The 24,060-nt window shown below is 32.7% G+C and overlaps 1 protein-coding gene across 2 annotated transcripts in view; it reads left to right on the top strand.

The window, feature by feature from the left end:
- LOC139504503 (cephalotocin receptor 1-like) overlaps nucleotides 1-24,060 on the top strand; it is a 63,482-nt gene that overhangs the window by 34,820 nt on the left and 4,602 nt on the right. For both annotated transcript variants that reach the window (XM_071294611.1, XM_071294610.1), the window contains exon 2: nucleotides 7,099-8,072. In XM_071294611.1, the coding sequence (XP_071150712.1) occupies nucleotides 7,118-8,072 (955 nt within the window). In that variant the 5' untranslated portion in view covers nucleotides 7,099-7,117. The remainder of the gene's footprint in view (nucleotides 1-7,098; nucleotides 8,073-24,060) is intronic.

The raw sequence follows: 24,060 nt of genomic DNA, 5'->3' as shown, positions 1-24,060 counted from the left end.
GTTTTGGCAAAGTCTGCATGCATGCATATAGAAATTATTTGATTCGTCGAACATAGTTCGTGGAATACACAACACACGATCGCGACAAATGTATCATTGAAATATATTTTTGAAAAAAGTAAAGGACTTCAATTCTGTCAGTGAAATTGCATAGTTGCATGTGTTACCACATGTTTGTTTAATCTACACTATAAAGAAGAAAGTTTAATAGCTTGATCAAACACACGTTGTCTTTTACATAGGTAAACATGAGCTGTTTACATTCAACAGCCGCTGATTATCCCAACTCATTTATTTTTTAATCATACATATAGGTATGATATATCTAAAATTTCGTCAGCATGTTGACACGATAAAATATATTTTAAATGCTGTACATACCAATAATCTGATGAAAAAGCCATTAGAACCTCGTTATTTATGATTTGCTAATATGCATGTTGTGATTGGGTGGATGCATGTGTTAAAGTCTGAAGGAAAATATTACATATACATCATAGCGATATTATGTTATTATGATAAGGATACGAAGACTGGCAAGTATATAACAAACCTTCATAGCTTTTTTTTACCTGAACAGTTTGTAGAAGTATATATATGTCTAACAGTTGGCAGAAATTGTGTCTTTCTGTCTGTAAACATGGTGCATTGATAGTTTGAGCTCATTCCTAAATAACATATACTTAAGCGATGATGCAGCAGATGTCAATTCTCAAGTCATCAATTGCTTTGACTCAGTCAGAAAAAAATACCCTAATGACTTACCGCACTATATTTACAAGCAAGCAACCAAAGCCAATGAGGCGGAAGTGTGTTAGGAAATTGAAGTTTTTAATTTTAATATTAATTATAAGCACATATTACTTCTTATATACATGTAAATATGTTTAGAAATATGCAGTGCAAATATACATGTAGTCTTACCATGCTGTATGGGTTGAGCCGGTGGGTGTCGATGAGAACGGACGTGAATTTTTGCAGAGAATCCATCAACATCATCCAAATTAGTCTTCTAAATTGTTTCTTGGATGCACTTTATCATCCATACATTATATACTTTCAATTTCGGTCATTATTTTCTTGTTGAGGAAAACCTCTGCAGATATTTTCAGGTACGTTTGAGACATGTGCTCTGCCCATATGGGATCCATTAGTAGTTTCCATTGGAAACTATCAGACCTATCATTTGAAGTCTGAGAGTTCTTGCTGTTCTCCTAATGGATCGGTAGTTTCTTTCCGAGATCCTTTTCAGTAGGATTTTCGGCTTTCCTCTACCTTGATACAGCAGGGCATTTGGTAGTGTCGGTTTTGATAGATTTTCTCCTAATCGATTCCTCGTTATTACCTTAGACGTATTTTGCCAAGGCATTTGTGGGGCATCCGGGGTGACCCTTTCCCATTTAAAACAAACATATATTAAAAAGGATATTTGATACATAGAAAAAATACACTTTTTATACTTTGAGGACTGAGCGAATCAGGTGAGTGTGTGAGTTGGTATGTTTTATTTTGTTATATTGTATTATGTTTAGGGAAAGTTAACTTTCTGGTAATAAGACCCGTCACGGCCTGGCTGGGGAATTGGGTAGGCAAATGCTCACATTAATCTGTACCGATACAGGCTCCAAATGCTTCCTTTATACGCCATAACTTATGGTGGGGATCCTTATAAAGGATGCTTATACGGAGACAAGAAGAAGAAGAAGATTAAAACAATAACATTATACTTTTCAATCGTAAAAACAATCACAATGATGAAATGAATTATCCATAGACTATTCTTCTTTACATATCTCTTGATATAATGATGAATTGAATTGGCCTTTGTGTATTATCTTATCAATCATAACGGTCAGTCTTGGTCAGTCTTGGTCAGTAATAATCCATCATTGCCATGAAGACCACTGGACGGAGTGAGACAGACATCAAAGGTTTTAACCTTGATTAATTGACCCCAGACCTCAACTCATTCTAGCAATACAATGATTGAAAAGTAATCTTTATGTGCGAATGGCAATTGTCTCGAGAATTGTAACATTTATTTGATTATATATAACCTTAGTCTTAGGCAAGATTCTTCCAATGAGTGATTGAAGCATATTGAAATATTTTTACAAAAAAAGTAGACGTATACACCAAAGTGACAATTAAAATTAATAGAGCGAAGATCACATAACTGTTTTCAAAGACATATCATATGTAATAAGCAGACAACTGAAAATTGAAGGGTTTGGCAATCCCACTTTCATACAAACAAATCTAGCGTAAAGGGGCATGCTAACCCTCCCATATGCATACTTAGCAATTCGGCGTAGGGAGCAAGCTTACTCACCGTACTGACAAATCCAGAGTAAGGGATAAGCTTACTCTCATTGTAACCACATAATAGTACTTTTTTTTTTAAACGAACGGTGCGTGTAACGTTAACTTGTATATCATGAATATATTAAAACAAGTATATATTTTACAACAGATGAGCAAACGAAGGAGTTCAATTGTTAATTTATCTTTAACCTTACGACATTAAAAAGCTTAAGAATATTTCTAACATTATTTGGCTATACTTTTTGGACCTTTTGGATTATAGCTCTTCATCTTTTATATAAGCTTTGGATTTCAAATATTTTGGCCACGAGCATCACTGAAGAGACATGTATTGTCGAAATGCGCATCTGGTGCAACAAACTATGTACCGTTGATTTTATTATGATCGTGATATAAATATATGCAGGAATTAAGTACAATTGTATATCTATTGGAAACTATATGAACTTTACAATCTTTAGCTGCTTCTGATTTTTATTATAGTAATATATGCATACGCTATACATTTGTATATTTATTAGAAACCATATGAAATAAAAACTCGAGAATATTTCTAATATTTATGACGAGTATGTGCATTTAGTGCTTTTATTTGTATATTTATTACAAACCATATGAACGATGAACTTAAAACAATTTAGAATATTTCTAACGTTTAATAATCGAGATACTTAACTTTGCTTACATAACGCTCCAGGTCTAAGATATTTTATCCTTCCAATGTATTTATTTCATATTTATTATATACCTCAAAGAAACTGATTACATTATGAATTTCATACTGCAATCGATCATTAGTTTTTAATGACTTAAATATGATTGTAATGACGTATTTAAGCATAGGAAAATCAAGTGTTCCAATATGTATATTTTCCAATTTATTTTAAGACAACTAAAAAGCAGTGGCTTAGATTCAGAGTGATAAATTATATGAAAGCATACATCAGAGAACACATGTTATACACTTTAGAAGGAACTAGAGACTGTGTTTCAAAAGCTGTCTTTTTCAGTTGGTAATTTGACGGTAATTTGACGGTCCGAAATACAGATTTACAGGCGACGCGTATTGTGGTCTTTGTGACGCGTACCGTAGTCTTTGCGACGCGTACCGTGGTTTTTGCGACTGTCAAAGCAGAAGTTTACTATTTAAACTATTGTTATTCCTAATTAATCTAATATAGACTATAAAAATATTCAAAATAAACATAGGGTTTATTTGTTAACTGAATTGGACTTTTGATAATCTTTCAGACAAAAACTGAGATACAAAAATAGGAAGATGAGATATGATTACCAATGAAACAAATCATTGTGTCTCCTGTGAAGAGTTGTCTCATTGGCAATCATACCACATCTTCTTTTTATATCCATCAGAGACCAACGGATGAGGATGTGGATTACTATAGGGCACTATACAATCTTCAACAATGAGTAAAATCCCAACTGTACATGTATAGTAGATATCATATATAGTAATGCCACAAAAGACCACAGGGGTGACTAATTGGATTTATTTTTATCCTGTATCTTAAATTTGGAAAAAAAATCAAAACAGAAAACCATAAACGGCCTGATTTATTCTGAAATTATAAACGAAAATAAATGTGGAAAACAGCAACAAACGCAAACCACTGAATTACAGGCTCTGGAACAAAACAGATTTGATAATTTCATTGTCTACATTTTTTTTAATCTTTATTATGTTGGTATTTTGTTCGTCTTTGTATTTTATATTTCAACAATTATGAATGAATAGAACTGCGGTTTACAGTGCGTTGAAACCTGTATTATTTTTCGTTAGGCTGTCCGTTTGCAATATAAAAAAGAAGATGTGGCATGCTTGCCAATGAGACAACTGTCCACAAGAGACCAAAATGACACAGGCATAAATAACTATAGATCACCGTACGGCCTTCAACAATGGGCAAAGCTCAAAGTTTAATTTCTTTAATCAGTAATAATTTCGGGAGGAAACATTGCAACTCTTGTCATGATTGTTTTTATTTCAGTCCTCTACGACAGCACTATATGAAGAATGAAGTCTGAACACTTAAGGATTTCATTTTTTTTATCTCGACACATTGACGTCTTAATGGAATATATCGGCTTTACTTCAGCACAATCACAGCTTATAAATTAAACATCAAATCGAAAAAAAAATAATACTTGTTTTTCTGTAACAGTTAAACATGAAGGTATCAGATAGATGTCTAAAATCCTCTGACAAAGTTTAATATTTCAGAAGATCTGAATAACACAATGAGAAGAAAATATATAATCCCGCGAGATTGTCACGAGAAGTGAAAAAAAAATAGATTAACACTTAACCGAATCCAGCATTCTAGAAAAATATCTGTACACAAATGATTGGCAAGGTGTCTGTTTCATAAGTGGGTAATTGATTACTTTTATTTAACTCACTGACATAATATTTATTGAATGATCAGTCAAACTCGAATTACTGCTATGTTAATGGTATTCATACGTGACTGCGATATAATTAACTTTATAAATAATGGAAACTTGTGACAAATTTGACAAAACATAACATTAATGACAGTCTCGTCACATTAGTTCGCAAATCATTCTGGTGCATTCTGGAGTCATTGACACATATATAAACGCTTTTGTCATGATTGGTTCATTCTTAATTAAGTAAACTTTCGGTTATTATTTTTTTTATTAAATAATTACAAATCACGTTCCTCATTTTCGTTTTTTCTTTCCTCTGTGTCTTTGGCATATATCTTATTTCTGGTCTGTTGGACTCATTCTGTTATTGTTTTTAGTTTTGTTTGTGTCCAAAACGGAATTACTGCAATATTGACAAAAATACTGATCAATAAACAAACGAAATAATAAAGTATTAATGATATTAATATAGTGTATTTAAATATTGTAAAACCATATTCATTATGTATGAAATATTTGCCACTCGACGTTACACAACCAACAAAAGGATTTTCTTATAATCACTTAAAAGTATTCTGATTATGATTTATTTACAGCATGCAATCTTATCTAGAAAATGAAAAAAAACATAATTTAGAAAACGATTCTTATTTATCAGAACCCCTTTTTCCGATGATTCGTAGAAATATTTAAGGTCACTAAATCATCCTTCAATCATGAGTATTTCAGCTGCATTGATGTCTTTTTTTTCATTTTTGACAGAATTCAAAATAAGATTTGGATCAGTAATTTTTTGTCAAAACTATATAACACTTCGAGACGAGTAATAATTTTGCACGTTTCTGTGAAGATTTAACCTCTCTTTGTTTGGGTTTATAAATATTTTTGATTTGAGCGTCACTGATGAGTCTTATGTAGACGAAACGCGCGTCTGGCGTACTAAATTATAATCCTGGTACCTTTGATAACTATTTACACCACTGGGTCGATGCCACTACTGGTGGACGTTTCGTCCCCGAGGGTATCACCAGCCCAGTAGTCAACACTTCGGTGTTGACATGAATATCGATAATGTGGTCATTTTTATAAATTTCCCGTATAAAAAACTTTGAACTTTTTGAAAAACTAAGGATTTTCTTATTCCAGGCAAAGATTACCTTAGCCGTATTTGGCACAACTTTTAGGAATTTTGGATCCTCAATGCTCTTCAACTTTGTACTAGTTTGGGTTTATAAATATTTTTGATTTGAGCGTCACTGATGAGTCTTATGTAGACGAAACGCGCGTCTGGCGTACTAAATTATAATCCTGGTACCTTTGATAACTAATTAGAACAACATGGTGTTTATAGGTAGTTTTCTTACTGCTTTTCATCGCAATATGATCTGTTTATTTGCCTTTATTAATACCAGACTACAATTCTCTCATGCGGAAAGTTACAATTAATACAAATAAATTATAAACACATTACATCAATAAAAGCGAAACAGGTGTTTAAGGTTCAATGGTACGTTCAACAGTTTCCATTGATCTCAAAAAAATATTTTTCCTTTTATTTAGAATTCCAGGAATATTTTACTTATACTACCATACAGGTTATAACAACCGCATAAAACTTCCTTTGATTTATTATCTTCATTTGAAATTTATTATAACATATAACCTACAATTCTTTTGTGTTGCTCTTATTCTGCAATATTGTTTTATTTAATGAATTTAGTAATTCAAAATGTATGCGTAGTTACTTGTAATACGTGCGGATCACTTACAAGTTCTAACACCATTTTCTAAAGCCTGCAACTGTTTCTGAAAGATATATACTTTACGCAATCACAAGCAGATGGACACGAATTGTCGGGGGATTAACAGTGTATTGCGTTTGTCAATGTTTGTTCTAACATGTCAACAGATATTGTCTTTTATTTCACAATAATACTTCATGACATCAGTGACAGACCATTACATAGCTGGTTTAAATCATTTTTTTAAAAAGAAAATTGTAAAAGGATGTGTAGGAAGACAGAAGAAGATAACAAGTCACGGGATTTCATGAGATTGCACGAGATTATGCTCATTTTTATTTAATTTACTTCAAACTGCTGCTCTATTTTGATTAGGTGAATACCACGCTTTAAAGGAATAACAGGATTTACAATATACTTATAATATATAAGTGTGTATTCATAGACTTTCCGCATACTTTGCTCAATTTTCTATGAATTCTACTTTGTCTTGATGAGGTAAACCATAGATATTATATATTCAAAACATTCATCTATGGATAAATGAGCATTTAAAAAGATATTTTTTCGTATCATTTTATATTATACATTTATACTTTACGCATCATTCATATTTCAGATTCGATGTACAGCTGAAAATGAACAACTCAACACTCTACGATGGTGCATTATCTTTGGTCAACAACATAACAGAAAATAGTAACATAACAAACAATACTGGTAACCTTCCCGGTTATGCACGGAACGAGTTTCTTGCTAAATTTGAATTAGCTGTGCTGGCGTTTATGTTCATAACAGCAGTAATTGGAAACGTGCTTGTAATTGTCGCCTTAAAATGTCACCGTAAAAAGCTGACACGGATGCAATGGTTTATAATTCATTTGTGTATTGCAGATTTGTCATTAGCGTTTTTCAACCAATTGCCACAGTTTGCATGGGACTTGACGTATAGGTTCCAGGGAAATAATGTTCTATGCAAGTTTGTTAAATACGTCCAGTTAATTTCAATGTATTCATCGTCTTACGTGCTTATAACCACTGCTTTAGATAGATACTTTTCCATCTGTTATCCAATCAACAGCCAGACATGGACTATTAAACGTGTCCATTTTATGGTATCCGTAGCATGGCTTTTATCCTTCGCATTTTCGATTCCTCAGCTTATATTTTTTTCCTATGTGGAAGTTTCTCCCGGAAGTAACGAATACGATTGCTGGGAATCACTAAGTAACGGACCAATGTCACATCTGCAGGCCTATATTACGTGGATATTTGTGTCGATTTACCTAGTTCCGTTTCTGGCACTAGTTTTTACTTATGGAAGAATATGCTATGTTGTATGGCAGTCGATGGATAATAGAACTGGTTATGAACGTCAAACGCAGTCTAGAAACGGTAATTATGACACACATCGGACAACCAATGACAAATCAAAGATAATTCAACCACGTGTGCATACGAAAAAGGTATCTAAATCAAAGATCAAGACAATCAAAATGACCCTGATTGTTGTCACGTGCTATCTTCTTTGCTGGGGTCCATTTTTTATTGCTCAGATGTGGTCTGTGTATGATTTCACTGCACCTTTTACAGGTACGTAAATGTGACTTTATATTATATGATATACTATTGCTTATATTTTTTTTCAGTTTTTAAGGCAAATACAGTGCAGGTCAAAGAAAACTATACATTCAGATGTGTAAGTTCAAACATTGTTCTTTGGAGAGATTCTAATAAATCAAATTGAACTTATTAGAACACAAGTAAGTTGTTTAGTGTATCAGAACAATTGATATATTATCAGAAGACCAAGTTGTTTAAAAATTATGCTGTTTCCATTTTTGTTTTTTGAAATTTCTATAACAAAATTTTAAGCAATTCTGTAAAAAACAATGCAAATTTTGATGATCGTAATACGATTGTGTAGATCGCTGTAAGGTCGTATCACGGTCGTGGTGAGGTCTTAAAGATCGTGATGAGCGTGACCAACTTTGAACATGTTCAAAACAATCGTGGTGTGGTCATGGCGAAGTCAACTCGTAGTAGAAGCGTAGTGAGAGCGCACTAAGATCGTTGTAAGATCGCAAAGGTCGCTGTACAATCGTAGCGAGAGCGTAGCGAAAGCGTGATTTTATTCGGAGAGACTGCGCTACGATCTCACAGCGACGTTATTACGACCTCACTACGACCATCACGTTCTTACCGCGACCCAACTACGCTTCCGCTACGACTATACCACGCTGTTCACGACCATAATACGATTCCAACACGCACTTGCCGTCCTCATCACGCTCTTCTTACGACCTGACTACGTTCATACTACGACCATCATTCTCATTGTCATTTTCTCATAAAATATATTAAATCTGTCCAGGTTTTGTTTGTTTGCTCGACATAAATTCAGATCGAGGTGAGGTCGTAAAATTTTCGTTGCTTTCACGATGCTACTACGTCCTCATTACGCTTCTACAATGATCCCGCTACGATAATACCACGTTCTCACTGCGCTTAATATTCTGCGACCTCACTACGCTTATCAAGATCGTTCTACGTTCATCACGTTCTCACTACGACCGTACCACGAGTTATCCGATTGCAACACGATCTTAACACGCTTCTACTACGTTAATATAGCAATCTTACTACGTTCTCAGCAATAACGTCAATATCGTGTTCCATATCAATACAGTTCCATTCCTTCTATTTCGGATTAATACGTAGACTTCTCGGAAACAATACAGAGTTCCACCAAACTCTACTAGAATATGTGGGCGTGATGGTAGGGGTTGGTGTAGAGGCAGAGCGAGCTCTAATAGTAACGAATCCTGATCAAGCAGATATCCAACCTAAATTACAACCTATTGCTGGTCCATGAAGCTCAAATGACGATATTTCAGTGAACGATAGCAGAGAAGACACAGATGTGTCAATAGATATTAATAGATATAGGAAGATGTGGTATGAGTGCCAATGAGACAACTCTCCATCCAAGTAACAATTTGTTCTTAATTGTTAAACAGAACTTCAGATAATTCTTTCTAGCGAATACAAAAGCAGGTCAGTAGACTAAGTCTTTTAGCGTTATCAAAAACCCAGGGAGTTCATTTGTTGCTTTGAGAATCTATCTATTTATTTGAATACTTTGTTGCTTCTGTTGTTTTGCTGTTCAATCTTTTTGATGTTCCATGTCACATTTTACAAATAATATGCGTATCTCAAGTTAATAAGATAACCAACAATTGGCTTAATTAATTCCTTTTTATCAAATAGTGATATTTCTAAATGAGTTAATTAGCTTCATTTAATGATGTTTGTTTAATAATGAATATTGCATTAGGTCTTTCCTTTTAATTACTCATCAATTAAGTTAACAATTTTTGTTTTATTTCTGAAATAAACTTAATTAAATTCTTTGTTCTGAGCCAAACAATTATCAAATATAGGAAAATGGTAATAAAGTAAAGTGAAGTGAATGATTAGGTTCTTAAATGTAAAGAATGTATCAAATGGTAAAATCAAAAGCTCACACATATCAAACAAATGGAATACAGTCAATGGCCTATCTCGCTACATTGAAGACCTGTTGGTGACCCTCTACTGTTGTTTTTCATTTGGTCGGGTTGTTGTCTCTTTGACACATTCCCCATTTCCATTCTCAATTTTAAAATAATAAAACAAATCAGAAAAGGAAAACATCCTAACCTTCAAGACCCTCTTGTGTTATAGTTTCGAAATGACAAATCAACATTCATGTCAAATGATAAATTACTTAGATTTGTCGACTTATTTGCCAATGCCTTGTCTCTATTATGATTCGTGACAAAATCTGAGTTTCCAAACATAAAACCTCAATTAACACAGAAACATTAAACACTAATAATGTTTGTTGTTAATGTACATTTCAACTTCTATGTCATAAAAGATGTCTATACCTAACTGTTTTTGAAATATATGTCCAGCTTCAAGTCTGACATGTTATAAAAGCAATGTTAGATCACCATTATTAAAGAAAAAGGACAGCGATAACGAACGCAATACTGTTAAATGTATGAAATTGAAGATAAAAGATAAGAAAGTTACAACAACAACAGATCCATTTGGGTATTGCTATGTGTTTTGAGTTGATACAATTGACCTACTATGGAACTAAATAAGATCATGCTACCTACATATATAAGGAATCCCTTTTGATTGAGATTATGACACGGTGATGATTGCTGTATCCCTATTTTGTCAATTTTGTTCATGTCTGTTTTGTTCACGCATCGTTGTAAATATAATGGAATTTGATACGACTTCCATACAGAGGTTTAGCGCTATAAAACCAGGTTCATTCCACCATTTTCTACATTTGAAAATGTCTGTACCAAGTCAGGATTATGACAGTTGTAGTCCATTTGTTTTATTTGTTTTATCATTTGATTAGGGACTTTTTGTTTTGAATTTTCCTCGGAGTGATTTTACTTCTTTTTTTTTGTGTACGTCAGACACGCGTTTTGTCTATTAAAGACTTGCTAGTGACTCTTAAAAAAAAGGTCCAACAAACACAAGATCAAACAGCACTGAGGACTCTGAATACCGAAATCATTTTTTTTTGCCAAATACTTCGAAATTTTATTATTCCTTGATAGCACATCCTAAAATTTTGAAAAGTCGCGTAAAAACCATCGAAGGTTACATGATCTAAATGTATGTCTATAAACAACAATAAACTCGTCATTTTTAAACTAGTTTGTAGCTAGCAGGGATGGCAAATGGTCAAAAGAAAGTAGAAAACAAGGTTAATGAAAAAATACTGTAAACCAACTAACTTTTGCGAGCGATTTATTATCGCGACTTTCGCGAGCAGAAAAATAACGCGAATATAAATCGTCGCGATTGAAAAACTTGGATCTTTACTCATTTAACTACACCAAGCAAATTTGAAAGTCAGGAAATTTGATCGGCGCGAAATGGGCTAGTAAGGACTAAACGCGAAATAAAGTATCCGCGAAAATAAGTTGGTTTACAGTAGTGTGACTGAAGATACCAAAAAAATAAAACAACCAAAATACCGAACTCCGAGGAACATTCAAATCGGAAGGTCCCTTATCAAAAGTCAAACTCAAAAGCTCAATCACATCCAAATCAGAAGAGATATGGACAAAAGTTAAATTTGACTGTATTCATATATCTTCCCAGGTGTTTGACAGTGTTTAAATTTTAAATAGTTAGAGTTCGAGCTTTACTTATGAATGTAAATCCATCAAAGTGTTTCGTTGAAGTGTTTTTTTTTTCATTTGCAGTAACTAACATTATTTTTCATTGGCCAACATGAGCCGTGCATCTTTGAAATGACAACGATGACATTTTTTTAAATTTTCAATCCTTAATACAGAATTATATTACTTTTATCAATGAACACCTTTATCTAATAAAATTGAGAATGGAAATGGGGAATGTGCCAAAGGGAAAACAACCGGACCATAGAAAAAAACAACAGCAGAAGGTCACCAACAGGTATTCAATGTAGCGAGAAATTCCCGCACCTAACATTCATCAGAAACTGTTTCCCATAATTGTATTCGAATATATACTTCCTTGTTCAACGTATTGACGCAACGGTAGATTGTCCCCAGCCAACTCACAACTGAAGTCAAATAAAGTCGCCTTAACAAAACGCTTTGACGGAAAGATAACGATTTGAATCAAACGTATTAGAAACCATTTTACAAAACATGTCCCGAACATGTAAATTCAATCAATAAAATACACCTTGATATCTATGATGAGTTAATTTATATACATAAACGTCATGAAATCTACTTTGTACCATTTTCCAAACACTGTAAATGTTTGTAACATAAAATATAAATGAGTTATCCATTTGAAAATCTAAACTAGTCTGAGAAAGATAAATTCATCCGTTCTTTGCAAACCAAATATGACGCACGACATATTCCACTTTACCCTTATTCAGAAAAAAAAGTTGAGATTTAGACGATCTTTTTTATTGATGTATTCCCCAAACAGTTGAGTTAAACAGATGATATCATAATTTAAATATTGACAGACGGATCGGTCTAGGCAAAACTGAAACCACACAATTACGCAGCATTCACACCATGGCTTTCGGTTATTAGATTTTGCTATCATTAAATTTCACCATTTTAGCGTTTAGGGAAAACCGTATGATTACATTTTGCCGACTTTAGGTTGACCTTTTGTGTACCCAATTCACGCGAAGGAAGTCATTTCTGGAAAGGTGTGATTGTTAAACTATATTTTTCAATTTATTTATGAATAACTGCAGTGTATATTTTTCCACAACTCACCAGGAACATGACAGTAGTTTTCCATCGTTTGGTGTGTTTGAGCATTTATTATTGCCATTCACTTTGAGACATTACGTTGTGAATTTTCAATGGAGCTCTGTATTTTTTTTTACTTTTTACAATGTAAAATTTGATATCCTGAGAACCATTCGGAAGGGCTTCCAAATATCCATAAATTTGATGTAGAATGGCATTGGACATGGGAACCATTAACAAACTTTGTTCGACGATAGTCATGATATCATTTGGTTTCAATTTCATATACATGTACAAAATAAAACATAATGCGAACAGTAGTATACCGCTGTTCAAAAGCCATAAATCGATTGAAAGTAAACCAAGCCGGGTTGAAAGAAACTAACTGAGGGAAACACATAACTGAAGGAGGAAAACAAAGGAACAACAGAAACACCGAAGTGCAACATAAACAAACGCAAGCCTGCATAGAAAAGGACTATTTGATAACAACTGCCATATATTTCTGATTTAGGACAGGACATTTGAAAATGGTGGTAGGTTTAATCGGTTTTTTTGGCTAGCAAATCTCCCACTTATATGGCGATGTTAAAGAAATATCGCTAAAATGACAGCACTGCATGACAGGAATACAATACAAACGAACGCAAGAAACTCAGTGAGAGAAACGGGTATAAATATATTATCATAGTACAAAAGTAACATGTAAACCACAGAATAACAACAGACATCTTCCATTAATGACAGCAAAATACACCACAGACAGGGATGAATTTTTGTGACGTATATAAATAAATTAAAGTACTAATAGCATACATAACGGTTTTGTACAGCTGATTTTTATAATAAAAAGATGTAAATTAAGAAAATTTTACCTTGCCGCCTATGGAAGGATGTGTCCTACCGATTTCCCTTTTTTGCTAACATATTTACGATATAGTAACACTGCGACGGTGATAAATTCGAATCAAATAAGATAGAAAAATAAATGTTTTGCTTAATGAATTGTACTTTTATGTGGAATCAATCATGTTTAAACTGACGTAAGAAGACATGTTTAATTAGAATTTAAGCAACAGTTGTTTACCGTTAGCATGGTTAGTTAACAGTCACAATTTTTTTTTAATGCATTATGAAGATATAAATCGTAGGAACAAACAAAACTAAATGAATCATACACGCTCCAAAAGGCGCGTGACCTGGTGCATCGACAGGGTAAGGATGTGTTGCCATGTATGCATCACTACATGTAACTGTGCAAATCCATACTCCATTTTCACTGAACTGGATCACAATTTTATTTAGGGACCGGCTGAGGACCACCTACGGGTGCGGAATTTTCTCGCAGCGTTGAAGATCCATTGCGGGCTGGAAACAATTGTCTGTTCTTTGATTGGGTTGTTGTCTCCTTGACATATTCCCCATTTCTATTCTCAATTTTATCATTCAAAATGCCTATACAAATCAGACGACTTTTTTAGTATCTAAATATATAAGATCCAGGAAACATTTTGCAAGTGAGTTAACATTTCTTAAACAATTTCCATAAACATTTGCATATAATTTCTATCTCTTCATACAGATAACATCAAGTGACGTACTAAAAAAAAGTACAATATTTGTCCTTGGAGTCCTGTCCATGAACACTACTCTATCTTGGCCACCCAAGTTTATTGTAAAAATAATATAGATACTAGCTGAAATGACGCTACAATGATACTGTGAGCATGTTCAAACTAAAGACATCTTCCTGATATCGAAGAAAGAAAACAAAAGTCATCAATATTGAATAAATGCATAACATGTTAACAATGACACTATAATTGACTGCAAACTATCTGGAGTAGTATGTAGTACCAGCTCAAGACGTAATATCTGTCGGAAATTCTAAGCTAAAGATTTATCAATTCTGCATATGACTCTTAAATGATATCGGCAGGAATGAGGAAAAATAAAGAATTAGCAGAAGACCAGGAAGTATTTGTGTGATACTTACCTATGATTATATAACGGTGATAATTTTTCATCACGACATCTTTGAAAATACTAAACAATCAAAATTTGGTTACATCTTCTGACATCAGACTCGGATTTCTCTTGAACTGAATTTTAATGTGCGTATTGTTATGCGTTTACTTTACTACATTGGTTAGAGGTATAGGGGGAGGGTTGAGATCTCACAAACATGTTTAACCCCGCCGCATTTTTGCGCCTGTCCCAAGTCAGGAGCCTCTGGCCTTTGTTAGTCTTGTATTATTTTAATTTTAGTTTCTTGTGTACAATTTGGAAATTAGTATGGCGTTCATTATCACTGGACTAGTATATATTTGTTTAGGGGCCAGCTGAGGGACGCCTCCGGGTGCGGGAATTTCTCGCTGCATTGAAGACCTGTTGGTGACCCTCTGCTGTTGTTTTTTATTTGGGCGGGTTGTTGTCTCTTTGACACATTCCCCATTTCCATTCTCAATTTTAAATAATGGAGATTTTCTTTTAGAATTTACGGCATCCGTCTCTTGAAGTTTTTAGCGATGATCATTCCATATTATCGCAATCTGAGACGTACATCTGCAAACATATATAGAATCTTTTATAAAAGTCGCACAATATTTCTTTTCTTGGATATTTTATTATCATTTTTGTGGTTTTCTTTTCCTATTGTCCCAAGCAAATAACTCCCACAAGGAAGTGAGACATAACGATCTACTGACTTTGGTGAGACATCAAAAATTGATTGCTTTTTTTCCAATTTGTTTTAACGAAAAGTGAATTTATCATAAAACACTTTTATGCGTCTTAATTGAAAATCACTTTCAGTTTCTATTTTACGATCTTCATTTTAGAGAGTTAATACGTTTCAATTAATTGATTCGGCCGATCGTCATGTTGTTATGTGTTTTTCAAACGCGCACAAGATGAAAGTTTCCGATAGGACATAAAGTTGACAGATTAAATGGTACAACCGTTGTGATTGATATAACAACTTTCTTACTAAATGCGATTTAATTGATCATGGAGAAGACACTTCAAGGATCCTTGTATTTGAATATCAACACAGACTCATATTGAAATTGTCTTGAAAACAAGATAATGGCATCATAGTATTTTCAATTTTGTAACATTTCTGTTTAACAGTAACTGTCATGACGACGAATTGTATTTCTATCAAAGATGTTTGTAAATAAACTCATCATAGGTACCAGGATGAAAAAAAGAATATAAACGCCAATTGTCAATGTCAGTTATATATACAGTTTAGACGCACGTTTAGTCTACAAAAGACTCATTAGTGACGCTGTATTGAAAAAATGTTTAAAAGGCCAAATAAAGTACGAAGTTGTAAAGCATTGATGATCAAAAATTCCTTAAAGTTTTGCCAAATTCAGCGAAGGTAATCTATTTCTGAGGTAGAAAAAACTTAGTATTTCAAAATTTCATAGTTTCGTTAACAGTTAATTTATTATAATGAACATAGCAATGATAACTCAAGTCAATACAGAAGGGTCCTGAGTGTAACGAGTGTTTCTTAATGCCGTGAGATTAATACCCTAACCCACTATACCGTTATGTCTTATATTTACACATAATAAAATGCAATTTGTCGCAAGTTTAACTTGTAAATTAAAATAACAAAAACAACAGGTTTAATTGGTTATTCCTCTCCCTTTTAAACATTAAATAACACAGAAAAATCCTAACAAATATTAGATTTCGTAGCTCCAACCAACGATTGTTAAATCAAGACTTAGACAATAGGTCTATCACAGTAGTCACATCCGTATCATATGATAACTTGTCCCTTTTAATCGTGTTCAGTTAACCAAAATATTAAATTAATGATAGTTTAAAGACGATATAAAAAAAAAACCAAGACAAAACACTTATAATTGCATTTTGTTTTCAAATAAGTGATTAAATACGAAGGACACTTTCTTGTACGATATTGTATCTTGTTCACAGGGTTACGATAACGGGTGCAACATGTTGAGCAGGATCTGCTTACCCTTCCGGAGCACCTGAGATCACCCCTAGTTTTTGATGGGGTTCGTGTTGCTTATTCTTTAGTTTTCTATGTTGTGTCATATGTTCTATTGTTTGTCTGTTTGTCTTCTTTCATTTTTAGCCAGGCGTTGTCAGTTTATTTTCAATTTATGAGTTTGACTGCCCCTCTGGTATCTTTTGTCCATCTTTTTAAAACATTTTGGCTGAGCCTGTAGAATGCTCATTTATTTATCATATTATTCAAAATTTGTCTGCTACTTAATTTCGTGTGGGGATTATTTGGTATGCACCTACGAATTTAATAATCATTTGGGTTTAATTAAAAAAAAAAGAAGACAAAGATACCTTGAAATATATAACTGATATTAACAATTATTGTCCAATTTAAGCTCAAAGGTTTGTATAAATAATTGATCAATAACATTTAACATTTTAACAAATTTCTAAAACCTATTTCCGATATTGTCATTTTGACTGAGTGTTAATTCGCATGGAAGACGATTCTTGTAAAACAGCAGCCACTTAACGTGCCATTGCACACGGTGTCTTTCCTTTTTCAATTTACTATAATTACATTAGATGTATGTTTCATTATAATATTTTATTCTGATTGGCTAACTGCACATCACGTGTTATTCCGTAAGCAGTTGCATTTCTCAATACAACTTTTCACTCATGATAACAAGTGCTCCAACAATAAAGTGCACAGGTGAATTAAATAATAAAATATAAAAAAATCGTGTTTTCATGATCATAGCTAAAAAATGTAATTATAAGTATTGAATGCTTCTTTTTGTAACTTTATAGGGTTGTAAAAGCGTTGACCGTGCGTACATTTTTAGAATGAAGCGCTTCCTCGCTTCAAACAAAATGTACTTCGGTCAACACTTTTACACCCCAATAAATTTACAAAAAGAAGCATTCAATTCTTAAGTAAATTCATTTATTTTTGTTGGTATAAATTTTCGTGGATTAATGACAAATTGCATTTTCGTGAATATTTGATTTCGTGGTTTAGCCAGTCTCTGTAAACAAAGCCAATTTAAAATTTGTTATTCGTTGAACGTTTGAATTAGTGGTTACCCTGTACACACGAAACCCACGAAAATTGGTATTCAACGAATAATGATTAAACCACAGTATGCAATTTTCTCCTTTTTGTTTGTGACCTTCACGGGTCTCTTCTTAATTGATTTACAAGAGTAGAACATCTGTACACCACTGTCACCTTAAGTCTATCTATTTATATATATATAGCTTTGATTTATTTAGAATGTTGATCTAACGGCGATGAAAACATGGAGGTATCTTAAATTAACGCATGTGCCAAAGGTTTGCGATATTTGTTTCATATCTTTCCTTTCCATTTTTTTAAAATGCGAAAAATGTAGAATAAATATACGCACTTTATACATATTTATCAGATGCTTTAAATGACATAACTATATTCAGAGTTCAGAAAATACATGAATAAATTTGACATGGTGGGAAATATTTCAAAATCCATTAATAACTTTTTGTTTTATTTGCAAATGAAAGATATTATTTAACGATAATTTAAATGTTATAACATGTATAAGTACAAATCAGATTCCCGTGAGAAGAATCTTAAGAAATTAAACTCCTACTACTTAAATATTTCGCCACTAAGTATTATGTAAACAATTAAGATTCAATCCTTTTGATGTTATATAACATGTTAGAGTTCCAAAAGTACCATGCAGATTTACAATGGCTGATTAAGAGCGACGTTGACCATTCTTCCGAGAGTATCAACAAATGCTGCATCATTTTTCTAAAGTTTTTTTTTCATCTTTCCGTATGCGTGTACTGGACAATTGCCAGTACGCGTGAACTAGAATTAGAGCGGTTAGCTGCTTCTTTGTACTTCGATGATATCATTTTGAAATCTTAGGACATAAACTCTAAAACTCAAACTTGTTATAAATTAAGTATAATACAAGATGATTTAATCACACATATGTGCAATACGTTTCTCGTTTCTCGTTTTGTTTATATAGATTAGACCGTTGGTTTTCCCGTTTGAATGGTTTTACACTAGTAATTTTGGGGCCCTTTATAGCTTGTTGTTCGGTGTGAGCCAAGGCTCCGTGTTGAAGGCCGTACTTTAACCTATAATGGTTTACTTTTTAAATTGTTATTTGTATGGAGAGTTGTCTCATTGGCACTCACACCACATCTTCCTATATCTAATAAAACATCGTAAAATAATACACGAAACAACAACGCGGTAGAATTGTTAAATATCAGAAACGGGAACTTTTCATTTCTTTTTATTTCCAAAGCCTTATTACAAACGTTTTTGCTTCATGAATATGAGGATATCTTTTCCAGCCTTATATTTTGTGCTCATATGTATCTCACCAATATGCAAAATTTCCGTAATTCATTAGGGTCTTGATGGGGATCCTTTATTTCATCATTCGCCAATGGTTCAAACAAGGTTTCCCTAATCTTTATCAATTATACTCTCTATCCTTTATATTTAAAAACTCATTGTTCTTTATTTTGTTTGCCTGTTTTAACTTATTCTTTATCAAATTTATTTTGTCTATGTAATTTATTCTCTATCTGTAAATAAACTCATCATAGATACCAGGATAAAAATCATATATTTACGCCAGACGCGAGTTTCATCTACAAAAGACTAAATCCATCTATATCCTCGATAACATACCAAAATATGCCTAAGACATCACATCAGGTTGAAGTACGTAATTTTGTCAGAGTTGCTAGATATTTCGGTCAGTGGATGCAACATGTTGCTTATAACAGTATATATAAAATTGAGAATGGAAATGGGGAGTGTGTTAAAGAGACAACAACCCGACCACAGAACAGCCAACAGCCGAAGGTCACCAAACAGGTCTTCAATGCAGAAATCCCCGCACCCGGAGGATGTTAAATGTTTTAACGTATAATATTTTGCTAACTGTGTAAAGTATGTGTAAATGTAAGCTGTTGTGTTCCACATTTTTATTATGATAGATAGGATATCCCCATAAATTGAACCAAATATATTATCAACCAAAAGCAGGCAAAAATATTCATCAAACTACTACATCGAATGTGATTCTCCATTTGAGACAATTAACAAATGTGAATGTAAAGCACCAGGCTTCGACCATTTGAAAGAATTGGTATTTAACAGTCAAGTGAGAAATATTGTACTACAAAAGATTCGTTTGTTGAATCTGTTTCTATAACGATTTTTAAACATAATTTAAACCAACTTTATCTTTTCTTTTCAAACGATTTAAAAATAATATGTGTTTTTTTTATCATCAGACATGATTGCCTTTTTTCTTAACGGTACAATAGAAAATGCAAAGGAATACAAGAATATTTAACAGCATAGCTAAATTTTGACGAATGAAAAACAAAGATCAAGCGAACCACACATTGGTTACAAGACAATTAATTCACTTTTGTGCTTTTACCCTTAAATAATCAACGCTTATTTTATCTGTCATTAATATAAGGCTATCACATTAAATTAAGTACTTTAAAATTTTCACTGACTTTAAATTGGTTAATGATTTTCTGTTTACAACTGGAACTAGTTAAACTTCGACTTTTGCAAATTCGCATTTGTCGTGTAAGGAGTTATAATTCGTTGCTTGAAGTAAGTAACCAATCGAATGGTGTTTATATAAAATATAAAATTGAGAATGGAAATGGGGAATGTGTCAAAGAGACAACAACCCGACCAAATAAAAAACAACAACAGCAGAGGAATGGTGTTTATATGCCGATTTTACATTTATCAATATAATACGGTACAATTTATACATAAGATTGCGCATTTTATAATTAAAAACGTCATTTTGACAACTGTCATATAAGTTAGAGGTTTTTCCAGGCATTTTCTGCGCAAAATGTTTGTATTTAGTCAGAAATATGGAAGTAGTTATCTGTTCGTTCTTTAGTTAATATAGTCAAATTTTTAGTTTATCAAGTGGAGAAAATTACAAAATTACTATTATGATGTCTATGCCAATTTTATCGGTTGCATTGCATCTTTTTGAATAAACTTGTAAAATATAAATCGAGAAGTATATTTAAACATTTTTTATTAGAATTATGTTTCATTGGAAAATTAGATCGATTATGCCTATTTTGTAAATAATTGACTAGTTTCTGAATCATTATACTTTAGGTTCATTTGTTTTTGAAAGCCTTTACATTAGATTCTCAAATCATGAACGTTCATAGATCTTATCGAATAGAAGTGTATCCGAATTATGTTAGTCCAAAAATATTGAGGTGTAATAAAGAAAGGAAATTTAATTGTAAAATGTTGTCAAAACAAACTACAATGTACTGCTTACCCTTCCGGAGCACCTGAGATCACCCCTAGTTTTTGGTATGGTTCGTGTTGTTTATTCTTTAGTTTCCTATGTTATGTCATGTGTACTGTTGTTTGTCTGTTTGTCTTTTTCATTTTTAGCCATGGCGTTGTCAGTTTATTTTCGATTATGAGTTTGACTGTCCCTCTGGTATCTTTCGTCCCTCTTTTACATGAATGAAATATACCTCTTTTACATGGATAAGCGTTAATATCCCAGTGTCGTGTTATCTTTAATCTAATCAATAGGTATCCACTGTATCTAAAAGGTAAAATATAAAAAATACAGAACTGAGAGGAAAATCAAATCGGAAAGTCCCTCCTCACATGACAAAACACAAAAAAAACCGAATGGACAACAACTGTCATATTCCTGACTTGGAACAGGCATTTTCAAACAATTTCAGGCATTTAACACATAGTTGACTTGTGGTTTTATATATGCAAAACCAATTCGTATAAAACGTATTTATTATGATTATTTTCTTAGAAAACATTCCATACTATTTTAGAGCTTTCTGTTATTTTCAATATAATGTCCTTGTGTTATGAATTGTACTTATAATAAGTACTTGGATACTTCGTATGCATTTTGCTTCACAAACACATACAAGTTGGCAGAACGGCGTGCACAAGGAATGCATTAGGTAATTAAGTTCTAATATCTGAAGTGGCAAGCAATACTTTCCGATGCCTCTTATTATAATGGTTCTTCGTAAATTAAATTCATCAAGAAAATATTTAGAAATAACGAAATGATATTTTGTTGACATTTATTTAGTATCATCGTTTGTCCTATCTAACCCATTAAAAGCAAAAAAGCGTAAAAATGATACGAGACGGACCAGCCTTTTTAAGGATTGAAAAACTATAGAATTAAAGGCCAAGCGTATAAAAGTATACAATGATTGAGAATGATAAAAATGTCTGCATGGATCTAGCTGACAGCTGTAAAAGTCAGTTAAGGTTGTTAAATGTATTGGAATTTATAGATAGCGATGATCCGATAGGTTTATTTTAAGTCTGAGATAGCCTGCGTGGTAGCTAATTTGGAATAACAGACAAAAGATTCGCTTTGTATATAATAAAACTTTATTTGTGATTATTTTACTTATGCGTTGTAGTTGTTGATTCCATTATATTACGTATATGCAAATTCACATTTCAATTTTACTGGCATTTGTTAATAACGAATAAATGATAAGCAGATGCATTGAAGCTATGCTAAATAGAGTAAATGATTAAATAATTCGATAACTGTATTAAGGTTGATGCAGTGGAGATTTAAAGTTAAATAAAAAAAAAAGTAAAAACTACATACGTAATAGATAAATCAAATTTGATGGAGGGAATCCAAAGTTAAATCACAAAAATACTGTACTCCGAAGAAAATTCAAAACGGAAAGTTCCTTATCAAATGGCAAAATTAAAAGCACAAACCCATCACACGAATGCACAGCAACTGTCATATTCCTGACTTGATACATTCCTGAATTTCTTATGTAGAAAACCTAGAAAGTTTTGCACAACATTTAAAGATAAATAATATAAGATTAAAATGTAAAAAGAGTTAATATATGAAGTTTGAAAATACAAACAGTACATGCAAGTGATTAAAAGTCAATTATTTGATAAAGAGTAAATGAGATTTCATGCTGTTATTGAAACCTTAACACCCAGGACAAGTTTGACCATTTTTAAACATTAGGCGTTCAATGAAAGCCACACTTGTTATTTTGAATGGGATCAACTATAAGAATCGTCCGAATGTTGTTATTAAAGGGTTAAAATCAAAATGGAAATAGAGATTTTATACGTATTGTTTTGCCAGGGCGTTGTCAGTTTGTCATCGACAATTAAGTTTTATTATTCGTATGGTATCTTCTGCTATATCTATTTCAGTTCAGGTTTGTCTTCTTCTATTTATTCAAATCAAAGTTGTGGTGTACCAAATTCAATCAGTAATGAACGATTACATGTATTGCTTAACTTTTATTCCTTTTAATTCTTTAACAATCTGAATGTGTACGATAATAGGTAACTTTAAAATTGGGCATTAAGTAACTTATTTCGTTAAATTCTCTTTTGTCGTTATGTTTGAACCTAAGCTCGTAGATAAACACTGTCAGCATAATTTGGATTTTTTAAATACCCAAATGCTAAGTATGTTAACTAAGTGTTTTGCTTCTCATCTAAATAGTCATTCAAAGCAAAATGTTTCCATCAAGATAACGACTCTCCAAATCCTTCTTTTTGTTGTAAATGTAATTATGTACGTTGCATTTCTATAGGATACTCAATAATATTATTATAAACCACTGTTCATTGATCAGATATATCACAAGCATTACAAAGTGTTGCTATTAAAGAGAACATAATGAGCATCTATAATGGTTACATATTTATTAAGCAGCATGGGTTTCTATGAAGCAATCAGAAGTTTAATACAGTACTTGTGAAACACGACTGGAAGTCTCCACTTCATACCAATAAAACAGTTACTTTAATACTATACTGTTTTATGTCTTGTTATATAACAAGCGTTTTACGTCGATCAATCGGGTTATTTCTACATTCATATAATGCATATAATAGAACTGTTTCGACTAAATGTTTCTTATCCTTGGACGTTCCCTTATTTTTCCATAAACACTTTGGATATATTCTTATATTTTTATCACTGTACTGTTTTTAAGTCTTGCTATTTAACTAGCTTTTTTCTTCGATCAACCTGGTTACTTGTACGTTCAAATAATGACTATAATGAAACGGGTTTGATTCAATATTTCTAACTTCTGAACAATCGCTTAATGTATATGCTTCACCTACGGGCATTTTTATGGGTCCGTACGCCCGTTAGCCCGTCTGTCTGTCCCGATTCAGGTTTTTGGTTAAAGTTTTTAGTCGAGGTAGTTAATGATGA

The sequence above is a fragment of the Mytilus edulis genome, chromosome 14, assembly GCF_963676685.1.
Source record: "Mytilus edulis chromosome 14, xbMytEdul2.2, whole genome shotgun sequence".
Lineage (NCBI taxonomy): Eukaryota > Metazoa > Mollusca > Bivalvia > Mytilida > Mytilidae > Mytilus > Mytilus edulis.
Note: the sequence above shows the minus strand (reverse complement) of the source record. Positions and strands in the feature narration are given on the sequence as shown.